The sequence below is a fragment of the Thalassophryne amazonica genome, unplaced genomic scaffold (genome assembly GCF_902500255.1).
Source record: "Thalassophryne amazonica unplaced genomic scaffold, fThaAma1.1, whole genome shotgun sequence".
NCBI classification, from domain to species: Eukaryota; Metazoa; Chordata; class Actinopteri; order Batrachoidiformes; family Batrachoididae; genus Thalassophryne; species Thalassophryne amazonica.
Genome location: NW_022986256.1, coordinates 20,453 through 46,727, shown reverse-complemented (window position 1 = coordinate 46,727; position 26,275 = coordinate 20,453). Strand labels below are relative to the sequence as shown.

The 26,275-nt window shown below is 41.7% G+C and overlaps 1 protein-coding gene across 1 annotated transcript in view; it reads left to right on the top strand.

The window, feature by feature from the left end:
- The window catches only part of tep1 (telomerase-associated protein 1), a gene marked incomplete at its 3' end in the record, with an annotated part of 58,800 nt that overhangs the window by 16,499 nt on the left and 16,026 nt on the right, over positions 1 to 26,275 (top strand). The window contains exons 2-12 of the mRNA XM_034165385.1: positions 2,954 to 3,453; positions 4,321 to 4,491; positions 4,627 to 4,776; positions 5,312 to 5,476; positions 19,802 to 19,939; positions 20,305 to 20,376; positions 21,245 to 21,369; positions 21,555 to 21,712; positions 22,834 to 22,943; positions 23,055 to 23,133; positions 24,321 to 24,513. Of these exons, the coding sequence (XP_034021276.1) occupies positions 2,956 to 3,453; positions 4,321 to 4,491; positions 4,627 to 4,776; positions 5,312 to 5,476; positions 19,802 to 19,939; positions 20,305 to 20,376; positions 21,245 to 21,369; positions 21,555 to 21,712; positions 22,834 to 22,943; positions 23,055 to 23,133; positions 24,321 to 24,513 (1,859 nt within the window). The remainder of the gene's footprint in view (positions 1 to 2,953; positions 3,454 to 4,320; positions 4,492 to 4,626; positions 4,777 to 5,311; positions 5,477 to 19,801; positions 19,940 to 20,304; positions 20,377 to 21,244; positions 21,370 to 21,554; positions 21,713 to 22,833; positions 22,944 to 23,054; positions 23,134 to 24,320; positions 24,514 to 26,275) is intronic.

Below are 26,275 nucleotides of genomic sequence, written 5' to 3'. Positions count from 1 at the left end.
CTTTTACATTTATCTGGATCATTCTTCTCTGTGGGGAAATTGTGTAGAATGAATGGAGGTTTACAACCACATTTCATCTTCTTCTTTCTGTCTTTGGGTGGACTCGGCGGAGCCTTGCAATCGTGTGTTTTCTGCCACCTTTCAAGCCTATGATTTCCATTAGAGCATTTGAAAATGGCACAAAGTGTACTTGTCACTCTTGTATATGTCGCTTAAGGCGTAAAGCCTTTAAACTAGGGGTGCTCAAGTTCGGTCCTCGAGAGCGACCTTTTTATGCCATGTTTTTGTCATGTTAATGATTGTTGTTTGTATCTTGCTGCTGATGTTGTAATCAGTTGTTTTGTTTCTTTGTATATTTCCTGCCTATTTACTTATTTATTTTTAACTATGTACAGCACTTTGGTCAGTGTAAACTGTTTAAATGTGCTTTAGAAATAAATTTTACTTACTTACTTACTTTCTGATACTCTTAGTTGCCTCCCTGCTCCAACACATCTGAATCCAATGAAAGGCTCATTAAAAACCTGCTAACGAGTCTTTCATTGGATTCAGGTGTGTTGGAGCAGGGAGACAACTAAGTATCAGGAAGGTAGCTCTCGAGGACCGAACTTGAGCACCCCTGCTTTAAACCAATGTCTGTAAGCCTTAACTTGCGCGATCCGCTACCGTATACAAATTTCAATGGTGGCGTCGTTTGTGGTAGTCGAAATTTTTACCTTGATTGACCCACGCATGCGCAGATGAGTTGCGCACTTTACTTCATAGGCTAGCACCAGAGTCAACGGGACTCAATGGAGAATGAGCAAATATGCCGTCATTTTGTGCTGCTGATGGTTGCAATAACCAGCGCAGTATAGAAACCAGCTCATGTGGGATTACCTTTCACAAAGAAGATGGAAAAATAACTTTGTTTATTTCACCATTTATAATATGTCATCATAACAAAAAGTACTTGCATATAATGTTATTATAGCAGGAACTGGTCCTCTCTCTCATTAGCTGTGTTTCCATCAAACCAATATCGCCACTCTTAAAACAGTTTTCATTAATGCGACAAAAGGAAGAGTGCATTTGTGCCCATTTCTATCCACTTGTTATGCGCTTCTGTTTCACGGGATAAGTTGTAGGTGCTGTTAGGTATTGTTAATTCTCGAGTCCATTGCCAATACCTCTGCAGAAGAAGAATGTGCTCGTTGGTGCACGCAAAGACATTAATAAGTGTGACAAATGAAACCTAATAGCCATTATTTTGCCAATTAACTTTGCTGGAGTTGATCTCGAAAAGCGCTTGCTAGCCAAATGTAAAGTCGGCCTTGAAAAAATGTTTTTGTAACAAAACCTGGTGAGTGAAGCAGAGGAAATTAAACTGATGTCCTGTGTGTGTGTGAGAGAGAGATTCAAATGAACAATCCAAACATGATTCTTTACTAAATTATAAAATTAACACATTTATATACAACCCCGATTCCAATGAAGTTGGGACGTTGTGTAAAATGTAAATAAAAACAGAATACAATGATTTGCAAATCCTCTTCAACCTATATTCAATTAATATATATTAATAATAAATATATATATATATATATATATATATATATATATATATATATTCAATTACACCACAAAGACAAGATATTTAATGTTCAAACTGATAAACTTTGTTTTTGTGTAAATATTTGCTCATTTTGAAATGGATGCCTGCAACACATATCAAAAAAGTTGGGATGGGGCAACAAAAGACTGGGAAAGTTGATGAATGCTCAAAGAACACCTAATTGTAAACAGGTGAGTGTCATGATTGGGTATAAAAGGAGCATCCCCAAAAGGCTCAGCTGTTCACAAGCAAAGATGGGGTGAGGATCATCACTTTGTGAACACCTGCATGAAAAAATAGTCCAACAGTTTAAGAACAATGTTTCTCAACATTCATTTGTAAGTAATTTAGGGATTCCATCATCTACAGTCTATAATCAGAAAATTCAGAGAATCTGGAGAACTTTCTACACGTAAGCGGCAAGGCTGAAAACCAACATTGAATACCCGTGACCTTCGATCCCTCAGGCAGCACTGCATTAAAAACTGACATCCTTGTGTAAAGGATCTTACCATGTGGGCTCAGGAACACTTCAGAAAAACATTGTCAGTTAACACACTTCGTCGCTACATCTAGAAGTGCAAGTTAAAACTCTACCATGCAAAGTGAAAGTCAAACATCAACAATATCCAGAAACGCCGCCGCCTTCTCTGGGCTCATTTGAAATGGACAGACACAAAGTGGAAAAGTGTGCTGTGGTCTGATGAGTCCACATTTAAAATTGTTTTTGGAAATCATGGGCGTCGTGTCCTCTGGACAAAAGAGGAAAAAGACCATCCAGATTGTTACCAGCACAGAGTTCAAAAGTCTGTGATGGTATGGGGTGTGTTAGTGCCCATTGAATCCTCCTAAAGACTTGGACCTTTGTGGTATCGTTGGTAAACCTAGTAATTGCTGCAGTGTTTTGGTGTGTAGAGGGTGCAGAAGGCTGGATTCTGTGCACGGCCCTGTGGGGATCCAGATGTTCAGTTTAATTTCAGAGAGCAGTTTAAAAAAAAACAAAACAAAAAAAACTAGAAAATTATTACATTTACAAAGCTGAAATTGGAACATTTATACTGTTGTTTTGTTTATGGAAAAAGTTGGCAGTTCCTTTAGTAGGAAACTGGTGCAGCAATAAAGCCGTAGTCCTCAAAATTCACGTTTTCTTTATTTTCCATTTCAATCCATTGTCAGTAAATCACTTTTTCAGCAAATCTCAAATATCTTGAAATGTAACTGTTTGAATTATGTTATTTATTTGAAGAATTCAGTGGCACTATTGGCAGTAATGAAAATAAATACTAGTTTGCTTTGTATTTGTGATCTGGATGAGTCTCTCTTAGTTGACCTTTGACCCTCTTCTGTGTTTCTTTGCAGACATGAGGGCACTGACTTTAAAGCCGGTGGCGGCGGCTCCAGGGGAGCGTAACCAGGCCACGTGTGGGAGGAGTTTGTCTTCAAACTACACTCCTCCAAACCTGGAGAATAAGATTTTGCTCCAGTCCACTTTGCTGACGCCTCAGGCGAGCGCCCCACCTGCATCCCTCACAGTTCCACACTCCTCCTGCCTTTCTGTCCGACCCTCTAATCTGTCTTCCACCACTTCCACCCTTCTCTTAACCTCCTCCTCACCCTCTGCTCCTTCTCCTCTCCTCAGCACCCAGAACAGACTCCTAAGTAGTGAGTCCACAAACCTTTCCTTTTCCTCTTTTCCCTCGACCGTCCCTTCTTCTGGCCTTCTGTTGACCACGTCCACCTCTGGTGCTCTGCTTGGTCAAACTTCTCATCTGCCTGCTTCAGCTCTGCTTCCTGAGGTGGGCGAAGAACCTCAGACGGATGATGGAGAAAAAATGGTTGAGAAAGAAATGACAAGTGAGGTAAACCCATTTTATTTGTGTGTGTGTGTGTGTGTGTCACCTGCCACAGGTGGAGGAGTTTAAGTATCTCAGGATCTTGTTCAGGAGTGGGGGGTAAGTTGTAGCGTGACATTGATAGGCTGATGTTTTACGGACGCTGTACTAGACCGTCATGGTGAAGAAGGAGCTGAGGCAGAAGGTGAGACTGTTTATCAGTTGATTTACGATTCTATCCTCACCTGTGGTCAAGAACTTTAGGTAATGACCAAAACATTAAGTTTAAGTATCTCAGGGTCTTGTTCATGAGTGGGGGTAAGTTGGAGCATGACATTGATAGACGGATTGGGGTGGCGTCCTGCTTTTTACAGACACGGTACAGTTTGTTGTGGTGAAGAAAGAGCTGAGCCAGAAGGTTATGCTCCTGTCCTCACCTTTTGCATCATGAACTTTGGGTAATGACCAAAAGCACGAGGTTGCATATGCAAGAAGTGGAAAAGGGATTCCCCTGTCTGGAATCTTGGCTCAAACTCCTGGACAGGCTGAGAAGCTTGACTCTACGGAAGGGACTCTGAGTAGAGCTGCTGCTTCTTTGCATTGAAAGGAGGCAGTTAGTGTTTTGTGCATCTGATGAGGATGCCCCTCGGTCGTCTCCCGAAGGAGGTCTTCCAGGGGTGTCCGGCTTGGAGGAGGCCCCAGGGAAGGAAGACCCAGGACACACCTAGAGGGATTTTATTTCCTAGCTGGCCTGAGAATGCCTTTGAGAGGGAAGTGTGGGATGAGCTGCTCGGTCTACTGCCCCTCCTAAAAAAGTGGCACAAAATAAATGAGTTTAACACATTGAATTTACATCAGTATAAATCGGTGAAATTCTTTCTTTTGCATCATCAGAATTCTGAGCTCGATAGTGATTGGTCTGAGGAAGATGAGGACGCAATCTCAACCTTGGAATCACATGATTTGGAAAACGAGGAATATGACCAAACTGTGTCTCAGAGACGAGAGGAATTTGCTGAGCTTGATCGAGGAAAAGAAGCTGAAGAGGCACTAAAAGACCAAAAGGTAGAAGAAATGTTGCTCAGTGGATATTGTTTACTGCATCATTGTTGACATTGTTTCATAGGTGCAACACTGCAACCTTGCAGTGATTGATTGATTGATTTTATTTATTTTTCTGTCCTTCTGTCTGTTGATCAGAATCTCCTTCTGAATGTGGTGTGTTGCTCCCTGATCAATAAAGAAACCGCTCCAGGCCAGAAGGACTGGGACTCGGAGGACAGTGTATGGACCAGTATCATGAAGCTGGCTAAGGACATCACTGCCTGTGACTCACAGTTTCTTCTCAAGGTGTGTGCAAAAAGTACAGAGACCTGGAGTGGCCAGAGAGAGATGGGGGGGACTATATAAATTGAGGCCATATTTTATGATATTGGACTGCATTTACATAGCGCTTTTCCATCTGCATCAGAAGTTCAAAGTGCTTTACAATTATGCCTCACATTCACACAGACACACTCACAGACTGTCAGTGTGCTGCCATGCAAGGCGCTCACTACACACCGAGAGCAACTAGGGGATTAAAGAACTTCCCCAATGGCCCTTCGTAATTTTTCCGGTCTGGCTGGGTTTTGAACCGAGGATCCTCTGGTCTGAAGCCCAACGCTCAACCAATAGACCATCACCTCCCCATCCCCATTTATGACAACAAGCACTTGAGATGCTAATGTGTGTGCACATTGTTGATTAACTTATTTGGACATTTTCATTTGTGCACATTTGGTGTTGCATGAGGTCAGGTTGTTCATGCCAGCAGCCCCGTCCTTTAAACCATTTAACTGTCATCATTTTAAGTTGTCTTACTTGTGCTTTCTGTTATATTTAGGTGGCAGTTTACACCCGACAGGAGTTAAATGTGCGCATCACAGCAAACTTCCTCCTGGCTCTTGCTGCTCATCTGCCCGCGACTAAGTCGCATGTCCGCAGATACTTCTGTGCCGCTGTACAGCTGCCGTCAGACTGGTTGGAAGTCGCCCGCATCTACAGCACAGTAAGTCTCGGTGCAGGAGCCTCGTTGGACTTGACACTAGAGTCTGAGTCGTCTTGATTTTAGTGGAGTGTGTTTGGTTCAGTCATGCCTTATTATTCATTTTCTCCCTAGTGGATATGTTGATTACCTCCGCCAGTGACGTCAGAGGAGGTTATGTTATCACCCCGGTTTGTTTGTTTGTTTGTGAACAGCCTGGAGCCCACAATTTTTCATATATCATTATGAAACTTTTACTGAAGATTCATATCATGATGGGCAAGAACTGTCACTGACAATCACTGTCACCTGACAAAGTTTGATCTGGAGCTGATCCGGGTTGTGGATTTTGTGGACATTTGAATTTAATATTGAAAATCCCATTTGATGTACATTTTGAATTATATCTCAATCAAAAGTGTCTCAATCACTCATTTGTGACAATGAGGTGCTAACTGGCACCTTAATTAGATATATGGTATTCTATGATGAAACAGCTAAAATAGAAAAGGAAATTGTTTGACTAATGGCCCAGTCACTTAACAAAGGGCAACGAAGCCCAAATGAAACAACAAATCTGGACTTTCATTGGCATCGTTTAACCTTTGTTCAGCTCCGTTCCTGCAGCTGGCGCTTTGTCAGGATTTTTAAACTGTTGAAAAATTTGAACGGAGGGAAACGAAAACCTCAATTCTTCCGTATTTTGTTTTGCTGTCGTTCTTGTTTTGTTTTTTTTTTGTTTTGTTTTTTTGCTTAGTTTTTGTAACGTTAGCGTTTAGTTTGACTTCGTTCGACCAGCTCAGTGTTTTCACACAGTGCAGAAGCTGTTTCTGAGCGCTGCTGCTAACGTTGTCTTCATGTACTGTCAGAATCAACCTGTTTGCTTGTATTTTTTTATCTGGGTGGGGGATCAGCTTCACTGGGCTCAGACACCTTATATAGGCCAGAAATGATCTTTTGTGTGGATACAATTAATTATTTTTGCTACAAGCAACTGCTGAATTTGAAACAGCAAAAGTTGTGTAATTTCCGACGGTACTTGAACGCAGCATCAGCGACAGCAGCAGCTCCTGCGTGTGCTTATTATTTTTTATTAAATATAACAATATGAGTGTAGGAATGACAATTCAGCCCTTATATATACTCAACAAAAATATAAATGCAACACTTTTGGTTTTGCTCCCATTTTGTATGAGATGAACTCAAAGATCTAAAACTTTTTCCACATTTCATTCCTGCCAGGCTGCTCAAGGAAGTCCTACCATTATTTAATGCTTCAATCTTAAATATGATCAATCTATCTTTGTTAGTTGGTTATGTACCACAGGCCTTTAAGGTGGCAGTAATTAAACCATTACTTAAAAAGCCATCACTTGACCCAGCTATCTTAGCTAATTATAGGCCAATTTCCAACCTTCCTTTTCTCTCAAAGATTCTTGAGAGGGTAGTTGTAAAACAGCTAACTGATCACCTGCAGAGGAATGGTCTATTTGAAGAGTTTCAGTCAGGTTTTAGAATTCATCATAGTACAGAAACAGCATTAGTGAAGGTTACAAATGATCTTCTTATGGCTTCGGACAGTGGACTCATCTCTGTGCTTGTTCTGTTAGACCTCAGTGCTGCTTTTGATACTGTTGACCATAAAATTTTATTACAGAGATTAGAGCATGCCATAGGTATTAAAGGCACTGCGCTGCGGTGGTTTGAATCATATTTGTGTAATAGATTACAGTTTGTTCATGTAAATGGGGAATCTTCTTCACAGACTAAAGTTAATTATGGAGTTCCACAAGGTTCTGTGCTAGGACCAATTTTATTCACTTTATACATGCTTCCCTTAGGCAGTATTATTAGACGGTATTGCTTAAATTTTCATTGTTACGCAGATGATACCCAGCTTTATCTATCCATGAAGCCAGAGGATACACACCAATTAGCTAAACTGCAGGATTGTCTTACAGACATAAAGACATGGATGACCTCTAATTTCCTGCTTTTAAACTCAGATAAAACTGAAGTTATTGTACTTGGCCCCACAAATCTTAGAAGCATGGTGTCTAACCAGATCGTTACTCTGGATGGCATTTCCCTGATCTCTAGTAATACTGTGAGAAATCTTGGAGTCATTTTTGATCAGGATATGTCATTCAAAGCGCATATTAAACAAATATGTAGGACTGCCTTTTTGCATTTACGCAATATCTCTAAAATCAGAAAGGTCTTGTCTCAGAGTGATGCTGAAAAACTAATTCATGCATTTATTTCCTCTAGGCTGGACTATTGTAATTCATTATTATCAGGTTGTCCTAAAAGTTCCCTAAAAAGCCTTCAGTTGGTTCAGAATGCTGCAGCTAGAGTACTGACGGGGACTAGCAGGAGAGAGCATATCTCACCCGTGTTGGCCTCTCTTCATTGGCTTCCTGTTAATTCTAGAATAGAATTTAAAATTCTTCTTCTTACTTATAAGGTTTTGAATAATCAGGTCCCATCTTATCTTAGGGACCTCGTAGTACCATATTACCCCATTAGAGCGCTTCGTTCTCAGACTGCGGGCTTACTTGTAGTTCCTAGGGTTTGTAAGAGTAGAATGGGAGGCAGAGCCTTCAGCTTTCAGGCTCCTCTCCTGTGGAACCAGCTCCCAATTCAGATCAGGGAGACAGATACCCTCTCTACTTTTAAGATTAGGCTTAAAACTTTCCTTTTCGCTAAGGCTTATAGTTAGGGCTGGATCGGGTGACCCTGGACCATCCCTTGGTTATGCTGCTTTAGACGTAGATTGTGGGGGGGTTCCCATGATGCACTGTTTCTTTCTCTTTTTGCTCTGTATGCATCACTCTGCATTTAATCATTAGTGATCGATCTCTGCCCCCCTTCACGGCATGTCTTTTTCCTGTTTTTTTCCCTCAGCCCCAACCAGTCTCAGCAGAAGACTGCCCCTCCCTGAGCCTGGTTCTGCTGGAGGTTTCTTCCTGTTAAAAGGGAGTTTTTCCTTCCCACTGTTTCCAAGTGCTTGCTCATAGGGGGTCGTTTTGACCGTTGGGGTTTTTCATAATTATTGTATGGCCTTGCCTTGCAATATGGAGCGCCTTGGGGCAACTGTTTGTTGTGATTTGGCGCTATATAAGAAAAAAGTTGATTGATTGATTGATACACAATATCACCATTTCCCTCAAATATTGTTCACAAACCAGTCTAAATCTGTGATAGTGAGCACTTCTCCTTTGCTGAGATAATCCATCCCACCTCACAGGTGTGCCATATCAAGATGCTGATTAGACACCATGATTAGTGCACAGGTGTGCCTTAGACTGCCCACAATAAAAGGCCACTCTGAAAGGTGCAGTTTTGTTTTATTGGGGGGGATACCAGTCAGTATCTGGTGTGACCACCATTTGCCTCATGCAGTGCAACACATCTCCTTCGCATCATCCGTGAAGAGAACACCTCTCCAACGTGCCAAATGCCAGCGAATGTGAGCATTTGCCCACTCAAGTCGGTTACGACGACGAACTGGAGTCAGGTCGAGACCCTGATGAGGACGACGAGCATGCAGATGAGCTTCCCTGAGACGGTTTCTGACAGTTTGTGCAGAAATTCTTTGGTTATGCAAACCGATTGTTTCAGCAGCTGTCCGAGTGGCTGGTCTCAGACGATCTTGGAGGTGAACATGCTGGATGTGGAGGTCCTGGGCTGGTGTGGTTACACGTGGTCTGCGGTTGTGAGGCTGGTTGGATGTACTGCCAAATTCTCTGAAACGCCTTTGGAGACGGCTTATGGTAGAGAAATGAACATTCAATACACGAGCAACAGCTCTGGTTGACATTCCTGTTGTCAGCATGCCAATTGCACGCTCCCTCAAATCTTGCGACATCTGTGGCATTGTGCTGTGTGGTAAAACTGCACCTTTCAGAGTGGCCTTTTATTGTGGGCAGTCTAAGGCACACCTGTGCACTAATCATGGTGTCTAATCAGCATCTTGATATGGCACACCTGTGAGGTGGGATGGATTATCTCAGCAAAGGAGAAGTGCTCACTATCACAGATTTAGACTGGTTTGTGAACAATATTTGAGGGAAATGGTGATATTGTGTATGTGGAAAAAGTTTTAGATCTTTGAGTTCATCTCATACAAAATGGGAGCAAAACCAAAAGTGTTGCGTTTATATTTTTGTTGAGTGTACATGTGGCAACAGGAAGATAATTCAGATGATTATGTAAAGAGCTGTTCTGAAAGACAGAATTCACATTGTGGATCAGCTGCAGCTGGTGGAAATAACCACACATGGGGAGTCATTGCACAGTGTTCACACGGACTGATCAGTTTACTGCTGTGATATATTCAGTCATCTTTGAATGAATAACACAGTGCTTTGGTGAATAATACCACAAAGGTTCATTTGTATCAAATGTTGTCAATTTGAATAAAAATAAGACTGAAATTATGTTTGGTTGTGGTCCCTCAGATTGTTCTGCTGGATTTCTGGACCCTTTGACGCCAAACATTCGGTCTTCTGTCAAAAATCTTGGAGTAATATTTGATGACACGTTGAAAAGTGTCAAGTGAACTCTGTTGTGAAATAGCTTTTTCCATTTGTGGATTTTAGCAAAAGTTAAAGGGTACTTGTCATGTAAAGACTTTGAGACTGTGATCCATGCTTTTAATACACTGTAACTCATTATACTATAGCCTTGATCACTCCCTGTTGCACCGCCTGCAGCTGGTGCAAAACACAGCTGCTCGTATTTTTACTGGCAGGCGCTAGCGTGACCATATATCCCCCGCCTTGGCCTCACTTTCAGACAGTGGTGGGCACAGCTAACCAAAAAGTTAGCTTCGATAAGAGCTAATCAACTAACTGAAATCTTATCTTTTATGAAGCTTAACCGATAAACCACCCAAAAAATTATTGGAAGCTACAGCTAACCAATAACTTTCAGTACTGTGTCCGGTACACAAAATTTAAAATCAGCTTATTAGCAGTTGCAAACTGCTAATAAGCTGATTTTAAATTTTAATACCACGATCCCTTCTGCTAGCGTCAAAGACAACCACAAACCCAAACAATGAGTCAGCACGTCTGTCTTTGTGCACCCTGCACACTGTTGAAAACTCCTGTTTACAACCCCTGGCAAAAATTATGTAATCACCGGCCTCGGAGGATGTTCATTCAGTTGTTTAATTTTGTAGAAAAAAAGCAGATCACAGACATGACACAAAACTAAAGTCATTTCAAATGGCAACTTTCTGGCTTTAAGAAACACTATAAGAAATCAAGAAAAAAGATTGTGGCAGTCAGTAACTGTTACTTTTTTAGACCAAGCAGAGGAAAAAAATATGGAATCACTCAATTCTGAGGAATAAATTATGGAATCACCCTGTAAATTTCCATCCCCCAAACTAACACCTGCATCAAATCACATCTGCTTGTTGACATTGACCCTATGCCATGACATTGACCCTATGTCTTTTTGCAAGGAATGTTTTCACAGTTTTTGCTCTGGCAAGATGCATTATCATCTTGAAAAATGATTTCAACATCCCCAAACATCCTTTCAATTGTCCAAAATATCAACGTAAACTTTTGCATTTATTGATGATGTAATGACAGCCATCTCCCCAGTGCCTTTACCTGACATGCAGCCCCATATCATCAATGACTGTGGAAATTTACGTGTTCTCTTCAGGCAGTCATCTTTATAAATCTCATTGGAACGGCACCAAACAAAAGTTCCAGCATCATCACCTTGCCCAATGCAGAGTCGAGATTCATCACTGAATATGACTTTCATCCAGTCATCCACAGTCCACGATTGCTTTTCCTTAGCCCATTGTAACCTTGTTTTTTTCTGTTTAGGTGTTGATGGCTTTCGTTTAGCTTTTCTGTATGTAAATCCCATTTCCTTTAGGCGGTTTCTTAAAGTTCGTTCACAGACGTTGACTCCTGTTTCCTCCCATTCGTTCCTCATTTGTTTTGTTGTGCATTTTTCAATTTTTGAGACACATTGCTTTAAGTTTTCTGTCTTGACGCTTTGATGTCTTCCTTGGTCTACCAGTATGTTTGCCTTTAACAGCCTTCCTATGTTGTTTGTATTTGGTCATCAGTTTAGACACAGCTGACTGTGAACAACCAACATCTTTTGCAACATTGCGTGATGATTTACCCTCTTTTAAGAGTTTGATAATCCTCTCCTTTGTTTCAATTGACATCTCTCGTGTTGGAGCCATGATTCATGTCAGTCCACTTGGTGCAACAGCTCTCCAAGGTGTGATCACTCCTTTTTAGATGCAGACTAACGAGCAGATCTGATTTGATGCAGGTGTTAGTTTGGGGATTAAAATTTACAGGGTGATTCCATATTTTTTTTTCCTCTGCTTGGTCTAAAAAAGTAACCGTTACTGACTGCCACAGTCTTTTTTTTTTCTTGATTTCTTATAGTGTTTCTTAAAGCCAGAAAGTTGCCATTTGAAATGACTGTAGTTTTGTGTCATGTCTGTGATCTGCTTTTTTTTTTTTTTCTACAAAATTAAACAACTGAATGAACATCCTCCGAGGCCGGTGATTCCATAATTTTTGCCAGGGGTTGTACTATATATTTTGCAGCAGTTGAGAGGAGCTAACCTCAACTTTATAAATATGCTTTTGTAAAATATGCCATTTTTTCTTTGTTTAAAAAAAAAAAGCCATTTGCAAAAGTCAAGTTATTAGACAACCATCTGATATAACCGGGGTGAAAATAAATAGAACACTGCCATCTGCTGGTGCTCAGAACCTAACCCATAATCCTATGCGCTAGAGAGTTGCTTCAGTTTAAACAGCACAGAGAGAAAACACGACGACTGTTGTAAATGAACATTATGCAACCAAAATGTACATTATTTCTTTTTATATTGAGATATGAGATATCTCAATATACTTAGGGCAAATACTGCCATGAACACTACTGGCCAGTAGATGGCAGTAGAGACTGTGAAAACTTGCCAAAACAAATATTCCAGATAAATATTGTGTTTCCTACATTTAAGCTGCGTGGAATTTAATAAACGGAAACTGAATTTCAGACGTATATATGAGGTCTGTTAGAAAAGTATCCGACCTTTTTATTTTTTCGAAAGCCATATGGATTTGAATCACGTGTGATTGCGTCAGTTTTTTCACGCCTGTCTGTTGCGTCATTCGCCTGTGAGCAGGCTTTGTGTGAGCAGTGGTCCACCCCTCTCATCGTTTTTTTTTTTTTTTGCGAATAAATGTCTGAACGATTTGGAGCTTTGCCACATCAATTTTTTTCCAGAAACTGAGAGAGACCTCCAGGTGGACACCATTCGGAAAATTAATATGGCTTTCAGGGACGATTTTATGGGGATTACACAGATTAAGGAGTGATCCAGACGGTTTAAAGACTGCCCACAGCTGCTGAGAGCGCACCGCGCTCCGAGCGCCGATCGACAGGCTCAAACCCCATTGAAACAACCAGATCATTTCCAACGTGAAGGCTTTGTTGATCCAGGACATCGTCTGACTTTCACAAAAAGGCAGAAGGCGTGGACATCAGTACTTCATGGAAAGTACATCGTGGACATCATGTAAAGAGCGGAATTCCGCTCCTCTTTCCATGACAAAAACTCCTGTAACAGTGGAATGTGCCGTTCATTTCTAAACTGGACGCTATCTTGATCTGGTATGTCGTCTGACTAGCACAGGAATTGTGAAAAGACGTGGACATCAGCACTTTATCGGCACATTGAGACAGACGTGCGGAGGAGCCGCATGGTGCAAAGCAACTGCCGTGATGAAGCCTCACAGGACATGTTGGGGCATGTCCAGCTCATGCTCAATTTCTCGGATAATCACACGACTGAAAAGCAACCGACAGCCGTCTGAAATCCACCTGAAAGCCGTCCTGTGAGACCAACACGGAGGTGGTTTTGTGCCGCGTAATGAACGGCTCCGTGGTGCGTCCCTCTGCTTTTCTTTCCATGAAAAAACTCCTGTAACAGTGGAATGTGCCGAAAAAGTGCTGATGTCCACGCCTTCTGCCTTTTTGTGAAAGTCAGACGACGTCCCAGATCAACAAAGCATTCACGTTGGAAATGATCTGGTTGTTTCAGCGGGGTTTGAGCCTGTCGATCGGCGCTCGGAGCGCGGCGCGCTCTCAGCAGTTGTGGGCGGTCTTTAAACCATCTGGATCACCCCTTAACCTGTGTAAACCCCATAAAATCGTCCCTGAAAGCCATATTAATTTTCTGAACAGTGTTCACCTGGAGGTCTCTAACAGTTTCTGGAAAAAAATTGATGCAGTAAAGCTCCAAATTGTTCAGACATTTATTCACAATAAAAAAATGACGAGAGGGCTGGACCAGTACTCACACAAAGCCTGCTCACAGGCGAATGACGCAACCGACAGGCGTGAAAAAACTCTCGCATGCGCACGAAGGTTCAAGCTTGGCTGATGCAATCACACGTGATTCAAATCCATATAGTTTTTGAAAAAAATAAAAAGGTCGGATACTTTTCTAACAGACCTCGTATTACTCTGTAACAAAGATGACAGACAGTGTTTGACATAAGCAGGATGTTATAAGGCAAACAGGAAGCGGATGCAGCTCACAATGATTCCAAGTGAAAATAATGGAGAAGCATCCTGAGCTTCTGGCATTTTTACATAAAACAAACACAATAACAATGTCTATAAACCCAGAGAATATATTCATGACCAGTGTGTCTCAAATGCATTTCTTCTGTTGTGAATGTACTGAGATTACCCATAATGCACTTTGTGGACGCAGCATGTCCACACTAAAACCTTCAAAATTAGTGCATTACTTTAAAACAAAAACATGATATTTTCACTTTATAAAACTTCAGATGTGACATTCATTTCAATAACTTGTCCGAAATTAGTTTAGTTAAAATTTCAACCATAAGTTAAAACTGCATGCCTCTGGATGACTTGGGTGATATTGCCAGTGAGTTAGTATGGGGTTAAAAGAGATTCTTTCTTTTCTGTGAGCAGTTCTCCTCTGCCTGCAGAGGATAGAGCAATTTCTCCTGGAAGTAGCTCTCCTCTGTTTGCAGAGGATGTAACTGTACATCTACTACAAAACATCTAACAGGTGGGTACCCAAATCTTTGATATCCATCCATCCATCCATTTTCTTCCGCTTTATCCGGAGTGGGGTCGCGGGGGCAGCAGCTCAAGCAATGCCGCCCAGACCTCCCAATCCACACACACCTCCCCCAGCTCCTCCGGGGGAACCCCAAGGCGTTCCCAAGCCAGCCGAGAGATGTAATCCTTCCAGTGTGTCCTGGGTCTTCCCCGGGGCCTCCTCCCAATGGGACGTGCCCGGAACACCTCTCCAGCGAGGCGTCCAGGGGGAATCCGGAAAAGATGCCCGAGCCACCTCAACTGACTCCTTTCGACGTGGAGGAGCAGCGGCTCGACTCCGAGCTCCTCCAGAGTGACCGAGCTCCTCACCCTATCTCTAAGGGAGCGCCCAGCCACCCTGCGGAGGAAACTCATCTCGGCTGCTTGTACCCGTGATCTCGTTCTTTCGGTAATGAGCCAAATCTCATGACCATAGGTGAGGATCGGAACGTAGATCGATCGGTAAATCGAGAGCTTTGCCCCCCTACTCAGCTCTCTCTTCACCATGACGGTCCGATACAGCGACCGCATCACTGCAGACGCTGCACCGATCCGTCTATCGAGCTCACGCTCCATCCATCCCTCACTCGTGAACAAGACCCCGAGATACTTAAACTCCTCCACTTGAGGCAAGGACACTCCACCGACCTGAAGAGGGCAAAGAACCTTTTTCCGGTTGAGAACCATGGCCTCGGATTTGGAGGTGCTGATTTTCATCCCGGACGCCTCACACTCGGCTGCAAACCGCCCCAGTGCATGCTGAAGGTCCTGATTTGACGAAGCCAACAGAACCACATCATCCGCAAACAGCAGAGACGAGATTCTGTGGTTCCCAAACCAGATCTCCTCTACACCCTGGCTGCGGCTAGAAATTCTGTCTGTAAAAATAATGAACAGAACCGGTGACAAAGGGCAGCCCTGGCGGAGGTCAACGTGCACTGGAAACAGGTTTAACTTACTACCGGCAATGCGAACCAAGCTCCTGCTGCGGTCGTACAGGGACGGGATAGCCCTTAGCAAAGGACCCCGTACTCCCGGAGCACTCCCCACAGGGTGCCCCAAGGGACACTGTCGAACGCCTTCTCCCGATTCACAAAACACGTGGACTGGTTGGGCGAACTCCCATGAACCCTCGAGCACCCGTTGGAGCGTGTAGAGCTGGTCCAGTGTGCTGCGACCAGGACGAAAACCACACTGCTCCTCCTGAATCAGAGGTTCGACCATCGGTCGAATTCTCCTCTCCAGTACTCTGGAATAGACCTTACCGGGGAGGCTGAGGAGTGTGATCCCCTATAGTTGGAACACACCCTCCGGTCCCCCTTCTTAAACAGAGGGACCACCACCCCGGTCTGCCAATCCAGAGGCACTGTCCCCGATCACCACGCGATGTTGCAGAGGCGTGTTAGCCAAGACAGTCCCACAACATCCAGAGACGTAAGGTACTCAGGACGGCTTTCATCCACCCCAGGAGCCTTGCCACCGAGGAGCTTTCTAACCACCTCGGTGACTTCTGCCTGGGTAATGGATGAGTCCGCCTCTGGGTCCCCAGTCTCTGCTTCCTCTTCAGAAGACATGACGATGGGATTGAGGAGATCCTTGAAGTACTCCTTCCACCGCCCAACATCCCCAGTCAGGGTCAACAGCTCCCCACCCGCACCGTAAACAGTGCCGATGGAGAGCTCCACATCCCAACAGCCAGGGGCTGTGAGCATGGACCGGGCCGCTGGGCCACCCGCCCTCGACCGCCACCCAATCCTCTCTGCACCCAACCCCCATGGTCCCCTCTGCAGGTGGTGATCCCACAGGAGGGCAGGCCCACATTGCTCCTTCGGGCTGAGCCCGGCCGGGCCCCATGGGCTAAGGCCCGACCACCAGGTGCTCGCGCGCGAGCCCCAACCCCAGGCCTGGCTCCAGGGTGGGACCCTGGCTCCGCCATATCGGGCGACGTCTTGGTCCTTGATCTTTCACTGGTCATGGAGGTTCTGAGCTGCCCTTAGTCTGACCCATCACCTAGGACCTGTTTGCCTTGGGAGACCCTACAGGGAGCACAAAGCCCCCGACAACATAGCTCCTAGGATCATCCGGGTACGCAAACACCCCCACCACGATAAGGTGGTAGCTAGAGGGGAGTCTTTGATATCAGATTTCATAAATGTTTGTAATTTTTAAGCTTAGTTCACCACGCCTGCAAAAATATGTTAGCAGTCTAAAAATTATCGGACCAAAATTTATCAGAAGACAATTAGTCTGCTGATGGTTTTCAAAATTATCTGAAAAGCTAATCCGATAATGAAAACATTAGCTTTGATAATTAGCGGTTAGCAGAACTGTGCCCACCACTGCTTTTAGAATTGATTTTAAAATTTTGTTTTTAAAGCTCTCAGCCCCTCGGTATCTGTCTGAGATCTAACAACCAATTGTTACTGGTTATAGGGCCTTTGTGGCTGTGGCCCCGAGGCTCTGGCACAGGGGTTTCAAAGTGTGGGAGAGTGAGCCCCCCCCCCTCCCCAGAGAACAAATGAATAGCTGCCCCCCCCCTCCACAACACACGTACACACAATTTCAATATCTTCGTGTGTTTTTATTCTTTTACACATCTTAAAAGTATTTATGCTTTTTAAAAGAGCTTTATTTTCTTTCACACATTTTACACCATTTTCAAACATTTTAAATATGTGCTTTTAAAGAACTTTCTATTCTTCTATTTTTATCTTTTGTCATATTTTAAACATTTTTTTTTTTTTACATTTAAACATCTCTGTTTTTAAACATCTTTGCCATAACCAACACATTTTAACATAAATAATAAGGGATTGGTATTGATAAGATTTTATTTATCGATTCTGCTTATCAATCCTATTCCGTATCGATCTGATTCCTTATCAGTACCTCTTGTGAATTTTTTTTGTGTACTAAAAGTTGGCTTTACAGGTTTTCTACAACCCCTGGCAAAAATTATGGAATCACCGGCCTCGGAGGATGTTCATTCAGTTGTTTAATTTTGTAGAAAAAAGCAGATCACAGACATGACACAAAACTAAAGTCATTTCAAATGGCAACTTTCTGGTTTTAAGAAACACCATACGAAATCAGGAAAACAAATTGTGGCAGTCAGTAACAGTTACTTTTTTAGACCAAGCAGAGGGAAAAAATATGGAATCACTCAATTCTGAGGAAAAAATTATGGAATCATGAAAAACAAAAGAACGCTCCAACACATCACTAGTATTTTGTTGCACCACCTCTGACTTTTACAACAGCTTGCAGTCTCTGAGGCATGGACTTAATGAGTGACAAACAGTACTCTTCATCAATCTGGCTCCAACTTTCTCTGATTGCTGTTGCCAGATCAGCTTTGCAGGTTGGAGCCTTGTCATGGACCATTTTCTTCAACTTCCACCAAATATTTTCAATTGGATTAAGATCCGGACTATTTGCAGGCCATGACATTGACCCAATGTGTCTGTTTGCAAGGAATGTTTTCACAGTTTCTGCTCTATGGCAAGATGCATTATCATCTTGAGAAATGATTTCATTATCCCCAAACATCCTTTCAATTGATGGGATAAGAAAAGTGTCCAAAATATCAACGTAAACCTGTGCATTTATTGATGATGTAATGACAGCCATCTCCCCAGTCCCTTTACCTGACATGCAGCCCCATATCATCAATGACTGTGGAAATTTACATGTTCTCTTCAGGAAGTCATCTTTATAAATCTCATTGGAACAGCACCAAACAAAAGTTCCAGCATCATCACCTTGCCCAATGCAGGTTCGAGGTTCATCACTGAATATGACTTTCATCCAGTCATCCACAGTCCATGATTGCTTTTCCTTAGCCCATTGTAACCTTGTTTTTTTCTGTTTAGGTGTTAATGATGGCTTTCGTTTAGCTTTTCTGTATGTAAATCCCATTTCCTTTAGGCGGTTTCTTACAGTTTGGTCACAGACTTTGACTCCAGTTTCCTCCCATTCGTTCCTCATTTGTTTTGTTGTGCATTTTTCGATTTTTGAGACATATTGCTTTAAGTTTTCTGTCTTGACGCTTTCATGTCTTCCTTGGTCTACCAGTATGTTTGCCTTTAACAACCTTCCTATGTTGTTTGTATTTGGTCCAGAGTTTAGACACAGCTGACTGTGAACAACCAACATCTTTTGCAACATTGCATGATGATTTACCCTCTTTTAAGAGTTTGATAATCCTCTCCTTTGTTTCAATTGATATCTCTCATGTTGGAGCCATGATTCATGTCAGTCCACTTGGTGCAACAGCTCTCCAAGGTGTGATCACTGCTTTTTAGATGCAGACTAACGAGCAGATCTGATTTGATGCAGGTGTTAGTTTTGGGATTAAAATTTACAGGGTGATTCCATAATTTTTTCCTCAGAATTGAGTGATTCCATATTCCATATAGAGCAGTGCAGCGTTTGGAGCTGTGCCAACAGAACGGAGGATGATTCTCGTTTCTTGCTCGCAACCAGGCAGGAGTCCCAGTTAGTGACTTTAATTAGCGCCAAAGTGACTCACGATTGACATTTTTAAATGGCTTTGAGAGGGGTTAAGAAGCGGACTTGCCGCTTCTGAAAAGGAGCGACGCAATGAACCAACAAAGCAGTGGGTCAGAGCACTGCTTCGTTGCTTCAAGAACAGCCACTGCAGAAGCGGTCAATTACAGACCCACTGCAGGGTCTGTAGTCAACATAGAGAAATTATCATTTTCCTCAAAACCAACAGCCGCTCTGAAGGACAGATAAGGGACTTGTTAAGCAAAAAGTCTATTGATGGTGGTGGATCGAATCATTTCTTAATGATTCTGAAAAAGAACCGGTTCATGATACCCATCCCTCGTGCCCTCACAGTTTGAAAACCACTGCTCTGGAACAATGTGCCTCTGTGTATCTGCTCTGTGGTATCAGTTGAGTTTTTTAAATCATCTTTAAAAACATCTTTTTTTTCCCCTGATGTTTGATCAAGTCTAAGTGGCTCATTTTATTTGGCAAATTTGTAACTTTATTACCTTTAATTTTATGTTCTGTTTATAGTATCATGTTTGCTTTATTGTGTACCATTTATTGATTTGGTGATTGGAATATGTATAGCACTTTGGTTGTTTCAAATGTGCTTTATAGATAAAGTTTGAGTTGAGTATTAGCTTGTCTTTAATTGTTGAGTCTAAACACGGTTTCTCTTTACCGTTTCAGTGCTTCAGCCGCTCACTGCCAATGTGTCTGAAAAAAGCAATGGCCGACAAGTTCAAGCAGTTCTCGGAGTACCAGCTGGCCAAATACAACACACGTAAACATCGCTGCAAACACAACCGCAACAGGCGAAACAAAAAGGTACAGCAGCACACGTTTGAATAAAAAAAAAAAAAAGTCCATCGTTTAGTTCAGTGCTGACGCTAATGCTAAACACAGTTTTACACTTGGTATTTGCCATAAATGTGTTTCTGCTTTTCTATGTATGTGTCATTCTGTTTAATTCATTTTTTATAGATATATTAACCATGGTAAATAAAAATGAATCCATAATACCAGGGGTTGTTTTTCTTTTTTGCTTTCTTTCTTTCCTTTTGGTGCAAAATGTGTTGGTGGCTTTTTTTTTTATTATTTATCTTATTTTTATGACAGCAGATTTAGTTAATATTAACTTTATCATAGTTTCCACATGATGCTTTGCTGCACGCACCTTGTCTGATTTCCAGAAACCGACTGATGAGCGGCTGAGTCAGTGGGCCAACATGCTGAGATCGAACACAACCATTCTGAAGAAGTTTGTAAGTACTTTCTTTCTGTTTCTTTCTTAGAATGAATATAAAAATCATGAAACAGTCATTTTTGTCCTATAAGTAAGTTTAATTCAGGATAGTCTCCACATCATATTTAATTATATGTAATTTGGCTTTCATCAAAAGTACAAAAGGAAACCTATAAGTAAATTTCAAGGAGGTTTTAAAAAAAAAAAGGTTTGTATATTTAAATAAGACCATTGTGACATGAACCCACTGCAGGTATTTATTTTTTAATTGTACTTAAATTGTACTGTAATTTTGTAAATACAGTATGGACAGTTGTAGATGTGAGACTTTTGATATGTGTGGATATACTTTTTAATTTTGTTGTTGTGATTCCTGCTTTCTTCTGCACCTGGAAAATATGTTGTTCATTCGAGGTGTCTTTCTTGGATCTCTTCCAGGATCTGATTACATGAGGTTTTATGTCTCGCTGTAATAAAAGCACACTTTAAAAACACGAGTTAAAAATAATAAATTGTGTATTATATTAAGACAGACTATGAAAAGGTCAGAACTCCACTTCTTGGAGCAATTTTATCATTTTTACATTTACACTTTTTCAGCCAAAGTTTACGGCATCTTTCATATCTGCTTCATTCATTCATATTGGTCAGTTTAATTTTGGCTGTCAGCTCTGCACATGCTGCTGGGTTTTACCTGTGCAACAGTGTGCAGTTTTTTTTCTTTATTCATTTGGTACTTTGGTGCATCAGTGGCAAACTTTGGGTTTAGCAGAATAAAGTTTGGTTAAGTTCTGCTTTGACAGGTAAGGTGTTGTTTGCTGTAATTCTTCAGACACCAGTGTTCAGCCAGGTGAATCATTAGGGTGTCTGTCTGTCTGTCTGTCTAGCTGCAGGTAGAGGCCAGCCCGACAGTGGTGGATAAAAAGCAGAGTGAGTTCAGTTTGAAGAAAATGATCCAGAGGCTCCACATTAAAGAACCAGCTGAACACGTTATGGCCATTCTGGGCAGGAAGTAAGACAACATGCCCTCATCATCTCTGCACACAACGACTGAAGTGTTTTCACACAAAACTACTCACTTTCTACTTTTTGTAAATTTAAGAAAAAAAAAAAAGCGGTCAGAAAATGTCCTGGTTCTGGATGCATTGGCTTAAAAACAAGTCTACTATTGCCTCATAAATGTTATGCTTGAACCAGGTATCCCGCAGACGCGAAGTCCTTCATCCGCAGCGGCCTGCAGGGTGTTTGGGACCACCAGCGAGCCGGCCAGCGAATGAAGCTAAAAAATCCCGAGACGTGGGAACGGCTGCTCAGCAACGAGGGCAACAAACCTGCCACCTGGGAGAAACTCATAGGTCGACGTTCACACCTATTCATTCATTTTTTGAAAATCTTAAATGTCAACATTTGAAATGAGCCTTTTTTTATTTATCTAAAAAACAAACAAACAAACAAACAAACTTGTGTTTCGCAACACAGAAATGTCCGTGTAGCACTGGGTTAGAAGCAGCAGGGGGCTTGATGGCCGCCAGACGCTAAGCTACATTCAAAACCACACACATTAAGAGAGAAGGAAGACGTCTGCTCCAGTCATGTCAAATCCTATCCACAGGGTTGTGAGGACTTTATGTCCACCAAGGACATGATAAAATAATCTGTCTGTCTGACTGACTGTTAGCAGGATTATGTCAAAGCTACTTCATGGATTTTGATGAGATTTTCACCACAGATAGATATTAGGGCATGGAAGACTCCACTGAATTTTGGAGGGGATCTGGATCCGAATCTGGATTCTGGATCAAGATTTTTCTTTATGTAGGCTTTGAAGGATTACATCAAAACTACTTCACAGATTCTCACCAAATTTGCACCACAGATAGATATTAGGGCATGGAAGACTCCACTGAATTTTGGAGAGGATCCAGATTGGCGGACGTCAGAAATCTCTGATCACTCTAGTTTCAGTTTTGTAACATAACTACTGCTCAACAATTAGAAAGTACCATATTTTCCAGAGTACAAGTCGCACCCTTTTTTAAGCCCCTTGAATAGGAAAAACTCATATGTCTCATCGGGGTATAAATCACACCCTTTTTTCTGTATTATCAGCTCTTTAGTTTTATGCTTTGTACCTTTTATTATTGAGATTTATTCTTTCATTATTGGAGTTGATTTAGTTTACTGCTTTGATTTCTGACAAAGTCCTGTATAAATAGTCATCATAACAATAATGATGAAAAATGTGACGTATAATATTTTAAGCCATAAGCGTGATGTTTGTGGAATTTTAATGTGATCCTTCATATTTTCTGGAAATAGCTTGGAAAAACTAAAGTTTGTTCCACACAGTGTTCATCATTTGGTGATTTCTGACCGAATGGACTAAAGAGTCTGTACAGGACGTTAGATCTCCGTGTGTCGGCAGTGTCATGCTCGGTTATTTTTAACACGCTGACTTGTAATGTCTCCTGTGCAGATAACGGGTCTCTTCCCTTCATGGCCATGCTGAGGAACCTGAGGAACATGATCACTCAGGGCATCAGTGAGCAGCATCACCAGAAGATTCTCCACAGACTGAGCAATAAGGTGGGAGGTGCATGGAAGCACTTCTTAGTTTTGCTATTTTTGTTTCTTACATTGAGATGTTAATGATGGATTTCCCCCATTAACACAAACATGATTTTGATGTGGTTGTAGAACGCGGTTATTCAGAGCCGACAGTTTCCCTTCAGGTTCCTCGCTGCCTACAAAGTCGTCATGGAGCTGAGAAAATTGGGTGAGACAAACATGTATCAAGTAGCATTAAATCTTTTGTCTGAAATCCATCTTAAAGCTATCGGGTCTTTCACATTTCACAAAACTGGGAAAATTTAAGTTCTCCTGAATTCCAAGCATTATGATTTAGGTTTATTTTTTGTAGCATGTTGCAAAATTACAGCTCATTTTAATGAAGAGGACATGTTTGTCTGGGGGGAAATTCCATAGTAAATATTGTTTTCCTTCATCGCCGTCATGCAGAATAACTACAGGAAGAACTGCATGTGTGAATTTTGAGATTACCTGTGACCCATTTTACATTAGCATCCATAAGATCTCTTGTAAGTCACTTCCAAACCTACTAAATGTTGGTTATATCAATTCAATTTTTTTTTTAGTTTATATAGCACCAAATCACAACAAAGCTGCCACAAGGTGCTTCACACAAGGAAGGTCGCACCTTACTAAGTCCCCCTTCACACATACTACAAATCAGGGCGAATCACGGTGGAACAGCGTGTATGAGCAAACCATGAAAACGTTGAGCCGACGGGCAGGTGTGAATGATCTCGCTGTGGCGATTTCGTGCACTCAATGGTGTCGTGCATGAGCCCGCTGCATGTTGTGATCTGACGGTCCGGATCACCTGGGGTAGCCTGTCAATGTGCGTGCTGTGCGCTTGCTCACTGCAGCCGGTCACAACAGCAACATGTTTTTATGTATGTCCACATGAGGACAGCAAGCACACACACGCGTGTTTGTCAAAACACGATACCTGTTTTGCAGCTGTAACGTCCAGGAACAGAGATGTCAACAGCCACGCCACCTGTCTGTTCAGCGCACAGACCGTGTCACTCTATGATAAGAGGAGAGGCACCTCGCTTGTGGGGGCGCGACCACATGCATGCAAAAAATACAGAAATTAGCCGTATCATTGTAAAACATGCAGTGCTCAAAGCATGTAGAAAAAAGACACGGTTTATAGTCTGGAAATTACGGTAAATAAAACTAAACTGTGCAAAGAAAACAAACTGCATGTTGTCTTTTAAAATGGTTGTAACGAGTCTTAAACTTATCAGCCATGTATATGATTGGATAGTTTAAATAATCAAATGTCTAAAATCTGTCAATGTGTTGGCAACATAACTCTGATTTTTTTTTTTTTTAAAGCATATAAATAAAACCACCTCTTTACTGTTTTTCAAGCCAAGCAGTCTCAACAGGAGGTCCCCCCTGTGAAGGAGATCTTGAAGGGCATCTTGAAGAACATACCCAAGAGTAATCGATTCAAGCATCTGGACTGGGACAGCGCCAAAACTCGGAGGATGAGGGTGGCGCTGGGAGTGCCCTTTGTTTATCGAATATATAACATGAAGAAGGCTCAGCTGCAGAAGGCCAAGTATGTTTTCAGTGAACCCACAAAGGAAGTTGTTTTCACCTGAGTCTTTGTTGGCAGGATTGCTGAGAAATTTTGACTTTTTTTTTTTTTTTTTTATTGAACTCATTTGAGACTCCTTTATTTTAAGGTGTTCACTCTGTTTTCTCAGATAATTTCACTTACATTTATTGAAATTCATTGGTTTTCAGCCAGGTGGAGTGAGTTCTCTTGTCTCCATTAATTTCCTGTCTAAACTCATGAAGCTAAATCTCCTGATGGTTCAACATGCACGACTCTGTCACTGGTCTGATTAACGGTCACTCAAAGAAATGAAGTGCTGCTAATGGTGGAGTATCTGACATCACACAAAGGTGTTTACAGCACTTTTTCCATGAGGGCGTTCACAAATTCCTTCAGATGACTCTCTGTTCGCGTTAATCAAAAGGAAGCACAAGTGGGAACGAAGCCTGCAGATTAGACGACTATTTTGTTGGGTTTTTTAGTGGCATCTCTGGCCGTACTCACCATCCAAGAACCACCAGGATGGTGTGCTCAGCAATGGCAGTGGAGAAGAGAAAAAGCTCAGTGAATAAAGACATTTTTGTTTAAAAAATGGCTCAAAATTAATTTATTAGTGTTAAAAAAGTAAAAGTTTAGATAAAAAGTGCATTCATCATACAAATACAACAATAAGTGAGCAAGATCAATATTTGCATAGAAGTTTATTTTATTTATTTATTAAATTTGTGGGCAACCAAGCAGAATCTCTTTTTTTCAAATGTTTTTCCTCGTCTCTTCAGGAAATGGCGTCCATTGGGGTGGTGGTGGGGGGGCATGCTTTGAATGCTACAGCAGGGTGGAATTTTCACTCAAACTCCTGAGGAAATTGAGCAACTCCATGTACCAGAGATAACGTCACAGCCGCGGCGGCCCCCTTTGAGACGGCTGAGACAATGAATATTACTAATATTGAATATGCAGCTTTAAATGAATTTTAAAAAGGCCTTACTGCTATATGTGGTATACATGTATTCACATTCTACGTACAGTTAGTTCAGTTAGCAGCACCACCATCAGTAAAAATATCTATTTATTGTAGCTGAAAAGACATTAGCTTAGCTCTGCTTTGGTATAGGCAAAGTATTTGATGAGCCAAATTATGATAAAATATAACACACAATGATAAAATACCCTTGGCCGTGTGAGCATTGTGGCTTTATAATTGCCAGTTGTTTAATTAATTAAGATGGTATTGTGTACAATTTGTACATGTTCAAATCATCATTTGTTCAAGTTGTGCAAATCAAGGAATATTTGTAGATCACCCTCAGTGCATCTGCACTTAGTTCGCCCTGTTGGGGTTTCAAATCTTGCAAAACGTATGAGAGTTTGACGCTTTAACATTGAGAACTGCTGCACACGGACAATAGCTTGAATATCGCAACATAAAACTCTTTGTATATTATTCCTAAAACTCTGGTGAATATAGTATCTGGGTTTTTAGACGTTATTGTTTTATGTAAACCTGTGAAAAGCTCAGGTTGTTTCTCCGTTATTTTCAGTGGGACTTGCTTTTCTTGTTCATGTCCTTCTGGGGGAAAGTGAAGTTTGCTCTTTAACGTCCTGCTTATTGTCCTTTATAGCACTGTTTGAGCTCCTTGTTCCAGAGTAATATATATGTGTCTGAAATTTGGTTTGTGTTCATGAAGTTCCCTGCAGGTTAAATGTAGCAGACACCGATTATTTGGAATATTTGTCTTAGCAAGTTTTCAGGGTCTCATAC